Source organism: Fringilla coelebs (genome assembly GCF_963513975.1).
Source record: "Fringilla coelebs genome assembly, chromosome: 3".
Lineage (NCBI taxonomy): Eukaryota > Metazoa > Chordata > Aves > Passeriformes > Fringillidae > Fringilla > Fringilla coelebs.
Genome location: NC_140030.1, coordinates 5,795,197 through 5,807,958, shown reverse-complemented (window position 1 = coordinate 5,807,958; position 12,762 = coordinate 5,795,197). Strand labels below are relative to the sequence as shown.

General features: G+C 40.3%; 1 protein-coding gene across 3 annotated transcripts in view; it reads left to right on the top strand.

Annotated features, from left to right (window-relative positions):
- SUPT3H (SPT3 homolog, SAGA and STAGA complex component) overlaps positions 1-10,843 on the top strand; it is a 253,578-nt gene extending 242,735 nt beyond the window's left edge. For all 3 annotated transcript variants that reach the window (XM_084203335.1, XM_084203336.1, XM_084203337.1), the window contains exon 12: positions 9,234-10,843. In XM_084203335.1, the coding sequence (XP_084059461.1) occupies positions 9,234-9,275 (42 nt within the window). In that variant the 3' untranslated portion in view covers positions 9,276-10,843. The remainder of the gene's footprint in view (positions 1-9,233) is intronic.
- The last annotated feature ends 1,919 nt before the right edge of the window (positions 10,844-12,762 follow it).

Here is a 12,762-nt window from a genome sequence, read left to right as displayed (position 1 = left end):
ACTTCATTTTGTGTGATTTCTAAGCTATTAAAATGTTGGTTGGCTTCCATTTGAGCTCAAATTCCTAATATCACCAAATAATTATGTGTAGATGATGAAATGAAAAAACAGGCATGTAGTCTCCAAACACGTTTCAGTCTGGGTGGCTGCAATGCCTCATAACATTCAATGCATGAAAATGGGGTGGATTGAATAAATTAGCAGAATCACAAAAGGAAACCACTATAGGAAATAGTTTTACATGTGTAATCACTGAAATACTCTAGTGAATGTGTCAATCTGTACTAAATAAATATATTTGTTTATAGACATGTTCTGTATTAGCTTCCACTCTTTCACAGCACTTTGCCAAGCAAAATCCCACTAGAAGTAGGATGTTCGCACCCGAGTAGGAGTTTCTTGGATAAATATTTTTTCTATATTGAGACCAAAACCACTTCTACAAATTTCAGACTTTGATTGAAATAGTATATTTCTTTTGCCTCTTTTTTTTCTCTTCCCCCCCACCCCCTTCCCATCTCCTTCACTGACAACCACTGATGCATTACCTTAATTCCTCTTACCTCCCACTGCTCCGGTGCTCCAGCACCCCTCTGCAGACAGAGCACATCAGTCAGGGCTGAGCAGGGCAAGAAGTGGCCACACCCCAGTGCTGCCACCAGCAAAGGGCCTTGGAGCCTGAGAAAATTCCTCTCTTCACAGACCTGAGCTGTTGGTTGGACTCTTGTTTCTCCTTTGAAATGCTCTGTTGAATCAGAGAGAGCAGGGGTGCTGTGCTCTCTGCAGAGAGGGTTTGCAAGATGCTTGCAGGAGGTGGGGGAGAAGTGTGTTGCAAAATGTCACTAGATGCTGCTATTTGTTACAATTTCAACAGTTTTAAGGGGAAAATGTAGGTGAACTCTGTTGGTTTGCCCAAATAATTTAATTTCAAAGTAATGCCCACTCCTATGCAATAGATGCCAAATTCAGCATCCTTTTCTATACATCTAGTGTTTTAGATATTACAATGGAAGATAGAATGCAATGAAAATAATAATTATGGCATACTATACAGTGTATTCAAAGTGTTGTGTATTAGCCATGTAATCAAGCAATCCTCAAAGAAGGGGTTTTAGTGAGTGATAGTATTTCTGTTTCAAAGGCAGGGGAAATGGAAGCTCAGAGGCTCTAAGTGGTTTGTCTGAGGCCACACAGCAAGTAAGTGTCAGAGCTGGGAGCAGAGCCCAGCCCTGGCTCCTGCCCTTGTACTCAGAGACTGTACCACACCATATTGTTTCCAAATAAATTTGCTCTTTAGCTCCTATGCTGAGGTCATGAGCAGTGGTGACACAGAGGGGGAATTTAACCTCTTCTGTCACTTCCTACAGAAAAACCCCTGAGCTTCTACAGCAGTAAAAGAAAACCTTAAAAGGTCAAATAAAGTCATCCCTGGAGACAGGGAGCCATCCAGGTTGTTTGGTGCTGAATTGCTCTCAGGCTGAATGAGTTTTTATTGTTAGTGGTATATTTTCACATGGGAGTGCTGTGACTGTGCAGTGCCCTGAGTCATAAGCCAGAGGTTTCAGTGTCCAGTCATACCTAAAATCTCAAGGCTTCCGGTTTTAATTTAATTCTCAGACATAAATAAAGTTCCCTGTGTACATTATTGTACCATGCAGCTAAAGCAGTGAGTTGAGACACATCAGGGAAGGAGAGTTTGACCCTTGAGCAACTCCAGGTGTTTTGACCAGTTTGACATGAGGCAGTAAAAATACAAGTGAACTAATTGCACTGTTCATGAGGAAATCGGGGACCCTCAGGAGCCACTGCTTTTCAAGTGGGTGAGGGGATTAAGCTCTCCTAATTATGCTGGATTCCAACAGGTCATATCCACTGAGCTCTGGTGTCTTGTGGAGACCTGCGTGCTTTGCCAGCAGTGTGTCCTGGGCAGACAGTTATGGGCCATTAGACCCATGGCAAGAGGAACTTGCTGGATTTCAACTTTCTCCACAGGAGAAGCAGCTGATGCTGTCCAGGGAAGAGGGGTGATGGAGCCCTGCTACAGGTTGTGCAGCCAGGGGGAAGGGATTCTTCTCCCTTACTGTGAGTGGTTGTTGAAGTAGGGCTCAAAGCAGGAATTTCTGTCAGTGCACAAAGCAGCGTCGCCTTTCCTCTGACAATTAAAAAGGCTTTCTTGCTCTCAGACAAATAAAGCCCATTAAAGTTGGTGGCAGTGATGGGAAAGACTTTGTGAAAATATGTTTGTTTTGCAAAGCTGGCTGCCAAGTATTGTTTTATAGTTCCGGTTTTTCCTTCTTTCTCCACTGTTTACAGTACTCTCTGAGAGGCTTAAAATGATCCCTCTCTCCCCACCAATTTTGTTCTTTTTTCTCTTGCCAGACATTGGTACCCCACTCCCACACCCCAATTCTTGCTGCAACAGAAGCCATGATCCTTTTGCCTTGTTTTTCTTTCTTACAGTACCAGCTCAGCCCTGAGAGCAGCATTTTCTGGTTAACTGCAGCATTGCAGTTTTGGCCAAATACACTGGAGGACAGCAGTACAAGTCCTACATTTTGTTCTCCAACCGCTGGTGGTACTGCACAGGGTGTCTGAGAAAATAGTTTGGTCCTTTTTTCCAGCGATCCTACTTTTCCATCAGCCTTGATAATGTCATTTATCCCAGAGGCAAAAAACAGCAATAAAAATGTTGGGTAGTTGAGATCTAGACTATGTTCTTTAACAGGCTTGGATGATATGTCCTGGATATGTCCCATTCCTGTACACAGCAGCCCAGTGTTACAAAATTATTTTAAAAGTTTATGCCACTGGCAGATCAACCAAAGCCCAAAGCTGACTTTGCTGGGAAGCATTTTGTTGATGGCTGGTTTATTGAAGTAGTTCTTTTATCAATGCATGATGTTCATGGGCGCTTACATAAAGCATTCTTGTGATCTCCGGCCCCTTCCTGAGGGCAGGGACTCTTGGCATGGACACTGCTGCTGTCCCTGGTGTGTGACCAGGCTGAGGACTTGGGGAACAGACCTGAGGAATGCAGCTGTTGGTGTTTCTCACACCTGGTGCTGTGAAAGCTGAGGGACAGATAGACTCAAGGCAAGTGCAGAAGTGAAGACATCATGTCTGGTCACTCCAACCGTTCTGACAAAGGAAGATGAAACAAGGACTTTGCTGGTGAAACAGATAACAAAGGACATTACTAGTGTCAGAAGAATAATCAGAAAATTGTGTTTCTAAAGGGGACCAGGACAAAGGGGTCAGAGTAGAAAATATTGTTTGAACATGGCGACCTCTAAATACTGGTAACTGGTGTCATAGACTGGCTCTGCTTTGCTGGCATAAACAGAGTCCGTGTCACTCAATCCTCACAAATGGTTTCCTGAGATCTAATGTAAGCACCAGCATGGCTGTGCTTCCAGGGGGACTGTTATTGTATGGATAGATGGATGCTGTAGCTCTCAGCACATTGGTCTGGCCTCATCATAAATGAAATCCAGGAGATTTCATGGCGACAGCAGGGCAGATCAGCCAGAGCATCACACCAGTAAGTCTGTAACATGCTAAACCTGGGTGTCCATAGATACATATTTGGGCTGTGTTATTCATTACTGACCATGTACAAGACATTACTTATATAAAACACTCCCTCATCCTTTGAGTAATATCAGACATCTGTGCTTTGGCTACTGATTAAAGATGGATTTGTGGAATTAGAGCCTTCAGTGCTATTGTTGTAAATTGGTGGGAGAATTATCCATTATATTTCTTTTGTAACATGGATGCACTTCTGATAAAGAGAGTTTATATCCACACAAATTTATTTAAACTTAAACAGAAGCAATTCATTCTGAACAACACATGGATTTTCTTTTTCAAACAATGTTGCTTATACTTTGCCTCTTAAACTAATTATTATTTTAATCTCTAAATAAGCTGACACTTTGCATGTGGTTTGTCTCCTCAGGCTGGGATAAATTAGAGGAGCAACCTTTTAATCACAGGCGTTTTAATCTAAATGTTTTTATGTACAAAGAGTTATGAATCTATCCGGGGTGACCTGTTTGATATTATGGCAAGCTGATGAAATTTCAAAGTTAACATTTCCCAAATAAAATGGAAAGAAGAGACAGGGAGAAAAGGAGCAGATTCAAAATTAGAGAATATTGGTAGTATATGGGTTCCAGGTTATTTGGAATGGAATGAAAGTTAATGCTACATCCTTTTTTCCATCCTGCCAGCCAGTGTCTGATCCAAGAATGTCTCTTATTTAAAGAGCAGGGCTCCCTCCACCGTTCTTAAATAAAGGCTCTCACTGTCTGAGATCCAACTCTCCCCAATTTTCACAGTAACATTGTAAGGCTGCATGAAGAGAATTATTTAATGGAAAGAAGTTTTGCATATGATTCCCTTATCACAAACCTGCTCAAGTCATGTGGTTTGATTTACATTTATGCAAATGTCAGAGAATAGAGTAAAATTACCCAAGGCAGAAAGGACTGTGGCATGTCACAAACAAGATGTGCCTATTTGCATTTATGTTTGCTAATGAAGTTCAGCCAGGGCTTGCTCTTTGATTTGGATGTTTCTGTCAGCCATTCCATTTTATGCACTGTAATTAAACCACTTGCCCACACACATACAAGAGGACACCAAGAAAAGGGAGACTTCAAGTTTTATAAACGCTGTTCTGTAGCTCTTATAATTGAGGATTTAACATCTCTAAGTGATACAACAGGCCTGCAGTGTGACATTGTGCTTAACTTTAATGCAAGGAGAACTGCAGACTTAAACCAGTGTAAGATTTGGCCCAATAAACTTTGGTGTCTCGGGTGCCCGCTGGAGATGTTTTACCCCAGACTTTCCAAATTTTAACCCAAATAAAAATTAAGCCTCAGCCCACTCAAAAATCACAGCTGTTTCTTTCTCCTGCCAAAATTATTCTTTCTCATCATGCTACAGCTGTGAAATCATGCACTAGTGTTAACTGGAAACCATTTCTAGCTGAAGTGCCTATTCAGAAGTCTTGGTATTCTACTCTGCTCTGATCTCTCATTGAGGAGTACTCACACATCTTCATGTTTGGCTGGGACTTGTTTCTGTAAATCATGGAATCACAGGCTGGTGTGGGTTGGAAGGGACCTTAAAGATCATCAGTTTTCACCCCCGTGCCATGGACAGGGATACCTTCCACTGTTCCAGGTTGCTCCAAGCTGCATCCAGCCTGGCCTTGGACACTTCCAGGGATGGAGCAACCACTACTTCTCTAGTGGTTGGATGGTGGGCAACCTGTGCCAGGGCCTCACCACCCTCACAGGAAACAATGTCTTCCTAATATCCAATCTAAACTTCCTCTCTTTCAGTTTAAAGCAATCTTCCTCGTCCTAAACTGCTAATAAACATAATTATCTGCTCCTTAAATTGTCTTATGAACTCTTCGGTAAGCTGTCCCATTTCACAGGACCTACTGTGAAGACATGAATTTTGCTACCCTTTTCTTGGAGTGGTTCTTTTTGGTCCTTCATAATGATACTACAGGGCTACCACTACAGGAGAGAAATGGGACCAAAACCAAAGAGAGTAGAAAATGGATGATTTTTCATGAAATTTGAGGATTTGCTTAGCCAAGTTCCCTTGTTCCATGCTGGCTTTTTAAGCTGTTAGTTTTTCCTTCTTTCACCAAACTAAAGGCAAAGCAAGATGTTGCTTTTTAGGCAACTGACAGCAGTGAGCACTGCCCATCTTTACTGCTTCATTGTGCCTCCCTTCAGAATGCTGGTAAAAAGCCTGCCTTCATTGATTAAATAATGATAGTGTTGCCAGAGAGGATCCGGTGTTAGAATCCAAAGTGCTTTGACAACTAGAAGGAGCAACATTTCCAAGGGAGCATTCCTATATAGAGAATGCCTGAGCAGGTTCTTCACAAGATGCTTTCATGGGGTAGAATTGTAGAATTGTTGGGGTTAGAAAGAGGTGTTAAAGATCTGGTTCTAACCGCACTGCCATGGGCAGGGATTGACCCACTAAGTCAGGGTAGGAGTGGGAAGTGAGGACCAAGAAGCAAAATCATCACATCTCTGCCCTAAATGGGGGCAGGTGGTAAGAGTGGCCTGGACAAGATGAAGGTCATGTTTCTGCTTTCACATTGACACAGCCTGTGCAGCCTCTGGCTCGGGTTGGCAGCAGTCTGTCCTGCTACCTTCAAGGAGGTCAGAGAAAAGGATGAAAAATCTTGTCATGTGATATCAAGGAGCAGGAAGAGTTTCTTTGAGAGCTAGATTAGGCAAATAAGGTCAGATCAACTTTTCAGGGCATGGAAGCCATTCTGGGAAGGCAAACTGTTTAATTTGTGCCAGGTTAGGTGATTCTCCATATCTGAAAGTTGGTCTCTTGACCACTTCTGCATATGTTGGGTATGGCAAGAGTCTTACAGAACTTCAACCACAGCAGGAAAAGTCAAAGCACAGCCTGGTAGTAAATTTTAAGAGAGAACACACAGAAAATTTGGATGCAGTAGACTCTTTTCCAAAAAGGGCTCCAGGAGGAACCATGGGTTTATGTTGTCTCTTTTCAGCAAGGCATATCCAGCAAAATGGATGCAGCTATTTTAATCCCACATCAAGAGCCTGCATCATCCTCTATCTGTAATTGTGAGCCAAATAATCATATTTTTTAAAAAATTAGATGTGGATGCTGCCAAAGTGGCATAAAGCACCCAGAAGTGTCATCCAAACCCTCTAAATTATCTCCAACCACATTAAATGTCTGCCACATGCATCTAAACTCCTGCAAGGGCACAGGCACATGTGAGTTTTATGAAAAACATCTTGCTGTTTCTCTTCATGATTCTTGGCATGTAAAGATCTGTCTTTCAGTATCACAAATTCAGCTGTATAGATCTTAAAGATATCTGGTATAACTCAGAAAGATGGGATGTCTGTAAAATACTTTTGCTCTGCATAAGAGCATTTTGGAGGTTAACCTTTATTATCTAATAATGTATCAAAATGAGAATGAAGTGTTATCTTGTTATGGAATGGGATGACTCAAACTCCCTCCTCTGAAATACTGATTTTCAAAACAGTTACCTTTATGCTGAAGTTGAAGGTATGAATGGTTTCTGGGTAAAATGGCTAAATTCCATAACGAAACATACATATATCAGAATCACTTTGTCTGGCTTGGGAAGGAAAAAATGTGTTGTTTTCATTATTGCTGAACTTCATAATGACTTCAGGAATTTTTTTGGTCGTTTCCAAAGAAAGTGAACTTCAGGCAGAAATTAAAGCAGAGGAAATTTCAGCCCAAGAGCAAATGTTTCAGAAAGTTTAAAGTATGTGAAAGGGGGAGCGAAGTAGGAAATAGTTTTCAATCCTAACTATAGCCACACTTGTTATAATATATCACTAAATATAGACCAGTGGGTGTGCCCAACTCTCCAAAGGTGTTATCCTGCCTGCCATGAACTGGTTTCTGAAAATGACCTTTGCAGGGTTGTAACTGGCTGTACAACACTGCCCATGTTGGAAAACGTTAAACTGCATTATTTCCCTGCCAAGTCCCACTTTGCTTCACAACCAAAATTCCTTTCACAAAATTCAACCTTTTATCTTTCACGTAGATCCAGCTTTGCACTCAGGATCATTTGACTCCAAGCAAACTGCACAGTAGTCCTGAATGTTTTGTTTATGTGTTAAAGGTTGTCACTTGGCTTATAAAGCCCTGTGAAACTATTGGGGTCAAGCAGCTAAAAGCATTACTTTCGCATCGACTTCCAAATGCCAGCCATAATGGTTTGGGCAAGCTGAACATCCAAACTGCCTTGGACTTTCTGCTTGTAGTTGTGGGAATATGTTGGATCCTTTCAAAATTACTGGCTAGTCTGTCTTGGGCATTTCATGTTTGGGTATAGAGTCTTTGGATTTATTTTTTGTTTTGTTTGTGGTGATACTGTCATGTCTTGGCTGTATATCCCAGAGCTGATGTTCTGCTCTTTGACTTCAATGCCATATGCTGCTAGATCTCCAGTCTGAAGTGTGGTGTTAATGTAAAGGATGCTGTAATGAACATCTTGTACATATTTCCTTTTGCATATCCACTGTCTGTAAAATATCTCTCTGAATACATCCTTACTGGTTTTGAAATGGTTTCTTTACAGTTCAGTATAAATGCTATTTATATCCAAAGTTGTTTGAGGTTATCCTTTACTCCTAATGTTACTTTAATTCTAGTTTAAGAGAGGAGAAATTGATCTGGCTGAAATTAATTAGGAAATTGGTAGAGCCACTAAAAATGGTGATTATATATGGCACTTCCTAAGTACTTTGACTGAAGAGGTACAAAATAAATCTGACAAAGCACTAACTGTAATGAAATAGATGAATACATTTTCATTTTTAAAACAGGATGGCTGCTGAAGGTTAACCAAATAAAGCAAAACTATTTAAACTCCTTTGCTTTTTTAAAGATATTGTTAATAGAAAAAAAAAGTATTTTTTAAACTGAGAATATCTCCTTACATTACAGGGGTTTTAGTGGCATTAAAAGGTATAGTTTCCTATATTGATTTGGAAAGAGCTGTTAAAAATTCATGAAAGGTATTTTAGGGAGACAGTGTCACAGGATCTTTTAAAATTATTTTCTCAAGTGCCACTTAACTCTTGTGCTTCTTTGCCATTGGAAACACATCATCCTAGGTTACAATACATCAGATATCTAATTATTTCCTACTGACAAGAGAGTCTTTAAGATTAATTTGGTTTGGAGTGTTGGGGATTATACCAGTGTCTTTTTATATAACTTTAGACTCAGACTATAAATTAAATTTGGAAAACTGTAATTATTCAATAATTTATATAGTATTCAAGGAGTTTAGAAATGTTTCTTGAACACGGTGAATAGAGAATACGTGCTTATAAAGGACAAATAGATTCAGCATAATGGTGTAATTTTGGCCTCATCTATTTTGCAGACAATTAACAATGGAGGATGTTACATTTTTGCCTATCTCTTGCTCTCCTGAAATAGAGTCACTAACCACTTGTTAACCACACTGATTTTTTAATAGACAAAGTGGTTGCTTACTGCTTCCCCACCAGAAATGTTCAGATTAAGCACACTATTAGATTGCAGCCAGAATAGCCTACAAAGCAGGAAGAAAGCCTTGCCTTTCTCTCTGCCTCCTTCCCTTGTTTAAGCTGATGTGATAATTCACTGCAGATTTTCTCTCTCCCTGACAGAGTGCCTACCGCAGGAATGGGATGACTTTTCTCGCCTGCTGATGTGGATGTGGCTGCAGCAACAGGAAAGACAGTATTATATTAAGGTGATTTTCTTTTCCCCTCCATGGAAGGAAAAAAAATACAAGCTCCAATGTCTCCATGTACCAGTGAGTGGGCTGGTTTGTTGTGACTATCTGCTGGCTGTCTCTGTCTCTTTTTCCAGCCCCCTCAATCGTTATTCTTGTTTACTAGCTGGAACATTTAGCTAATTAATGGCAGGATGTTTGGGATAGGGTGTAGGTGGACAAGAATGCAGCTCAGACAATGCTGGAGTTTGCAGGGGACTTTCTGACTGCCATGTCATTTTTATTTAAGTGTCTGGAAGTCTGTATGTTCTCCAAAAAGTGGTTTTTTTGTAAAGCAGGATAGGGCAGGAAGAGGCCAGAGATAGACTGGGTTGTGTTGGTTTATTAGGTTGTATAAAGGTTATGTAGTTTTCTTTGCAATTTTTACAAAAAGAGAAGCTTTTTCCGTCTATTTTCTACTAATTCCCACTTTTTTCTCTCAATTAACCTAAGTGTTCACAGAGTATAAACCAGTTTAATCCAGTGATGAAAAGCATACCAAGTTTGGATGCAAAGATACTCAGGAAAAGTTCAGGTAAACTAAACTTCACCACTTAGAGACTTGCGTTTTTGCAGGCCCAAAGATGGGCTAAGTGCTCACACCCAAATTTTCAATATTGGCATCTCCTAAGGTTTGAGCTGTCATTGTCCTATATCAAAGAAAGCCTTTGCAGTGACTTGGCACTGGATTTGGCCCCTATTTGGAAAAATACATTCTGAAGTGTTTCAGTAACTGTGTCTGTCTTGGTGGTTGTAGGCAAGGGCTAACGTTGTGTACTTGCTCAGCATTTGCTGCAGGAAGCAGATGTTGTCCCTCTTGTTGACAAAGGCAGCATTACTGTTGGATTTAGTTAAAGAAGAAACCATCTCTTTTTGCCTTTTTTTTTTAATCTATTTTAGCTAACGTTGTTTGTTTTCAAGATTTTTTTTTTTTTTTTTTTTGAATCTCAGTCTCTGCCTCTCTGCTTGTTCCCATCCCTTCGCTCCTCCAGCCTTTGCTGGCCTCACAAACACATTCATTTCTTCCCATAAAAACTGTACAAATATAGAGCTAACCACGATGATGCTTGAGCAGAGAAAAGGGCTCCTGCTTCAGCCTGTCACCAGGATCTGCTGGCACATCCTGCTGGTGTCCCGGTGGTACCGGCAGGTCAGGGCTCTTCTTCAGCTGCCCGGAGCTCAGGCTTGGAATCCAGCTTATGCCTCAAGTTAATACAGAACACTCAAGGGATCAAGAGGAGAACAGAAAAATATTTTATATAGTGCAGCCATCCTCCTCCTTTGTGCTTAGTATGTGAGGTCTTAATTTTCACTCCTGCTCTGTGCTCTTGTGGTCATTTGTACGTGGCTTTGTTGTCCTGCTCTCCTGGACCTGCTTGCGAAAACTTTAAATATGTGTATATTTTTTAAATAAATGGAAAAATGTCTTTTTGCCACCAAAATATTGTAAAAGTGAACGTCCTACATCCAATATTGCTGCCGTTCATAAATTGCTTTTTTCTTTTATCTGCTTAGGCTTCTGTTTTCTGGAAATTTTCTGTGTGTAAAGGACTAAAAGCGATGTGTAAAATGTATTAAATGAGGGAAAGGGGAAGTTTTCTGATGTTCCATTTGTGCTTTTTGAAATATATGATTAAACTTTTCTTTTTATCATCACTCTTTATTTTTGTTGGCATCCTTAATCATGGAAAATTATATGCTTGCTGTAAACATCCAGACTTTTTTAAAAGGACACCAGCATTTATTGTATTTAGTTTCGATCTGCAGGGATACAGACAGAAGAAACCATTTCAGGCACTGGGTACTGGAATCAAAATTCCTTCTGTTGCTGTCTCTCTCCCAGATTTTGCATTTTAAAATATGCATAAGCAGGAAAAATACTGGCACTTATTTTTTACTGGTCTCCTTAAAGTCCCAGAGAATGAAGACTCAACATACATTTCTCTCAGAAATATGACAGATCATGTTTTTGTTGGTCTGCTGTGTGTTTGTCTATCTTGAACAGCCTGACAGGCAATTATTTATAAAATCTGGGTTTGCCCAGTAAATCCATATAAAAACCTTTCACTTCTCTGCACAAGTCAGGGAGCTGAATTTAGAGTCAAACAAGGTATGTTATGTCTCCCTATCTCGGTTTAACCCAGTTTATTCTTATTTTGGGAAGTAATCACTTTTTTTTCATCTTCAGAGTTTTCTTTGACTCTGTTTAAAACACAAATGCAACCAGTAATACTTGTGTTGCACTTGGAGTGTTTCTTAACTCCACTTCCCATGCTGCAGAAACAGAGATCTATGCTTAGGCTGGTACTGCACATTTTTATTATATATATAAAATTCAGCTTGAGATTCAGTTAATGGCTGTATATGAATAGCCTTACCCTTCTGTAATTTCAACTTGCAGATCATTTCTATTCTTAGCCAGGATTTATCAGTACTGAATCAGGTTGTGTTGATTATTTCATGTTAGTTATCTGAAGAAGGGAAACCTCAGTTTCAGTAGGAATATGACTGTATATCATAAAAGGGAGTGTGACTTTTGCACTCAGCTCAGTGCCTGCCTTGCTCTGTGGTTATACTACCTGTTTTTTCAGTTTTTCTTCCAGCCCTCCACAAAACAGGGATAATAATTCAGCTTAAAATTTGTCAGAGGTGAGGGAGCCGCAACACAAATTTCTAGTTGAGCTTCATCTCATTTCCAGGTCCATCCTCTGTCAGTCTTTCCTCTAAGAAAATCAAATGCTTTAAAAGACTTCTGTCTTTGTCTGGAAATTGGGAGAAGCTGACAGTGCTCCAGATGCTTCTCCAGAGACACTGAGGACCCTCCAAAATGTGCCCCCCCAGGGTTTTCAGGGCACCTTTCTGTTTGTCAAGTGCCCATCTCACTGAGGGGGGAAATACAAAAGTGTTTTGGCATTCCTTGGGTGTGGATGAACCTTTGTGTTGCATTGTCTGCCATCAGCCGTGTGTAGATCTCATAAAATGGTTTATAGTTTCCTGTCCAGCTCATAGAGAATGTTTCATGGTACATAAACACTTGTAATCATAAATTCAGAATAAATAGATAATGACATTAGCCACAAGTCCAACTCAAGCTGAAACTTAAAACAGTTACAGGGCCGGGGGTGTTCTTGCCTGAATGAATCATCTTGTCCAAAGCTGGGCTTTTTATACCTCTATTTTTTATACCTCTGCTGTATATCTATCCTGGGAAGCAGTGCAGCCAGGGAAATGCAGTGGTGGCATGCATTAAATCCAGGTTTATTTAGAGGGCACAGAGCCAGCACAAAGCAGCAAAGCCATCCCTGAAGGAATTGAATGTAAATTTGATGGTTTAAATAAGGCCAGATGCCTTAAAAATTATTTTGAAAGCTGTATCTTTAATGTAGCTCAATTTTTTTCTTTTTTTTTGCTTGAGATAATGA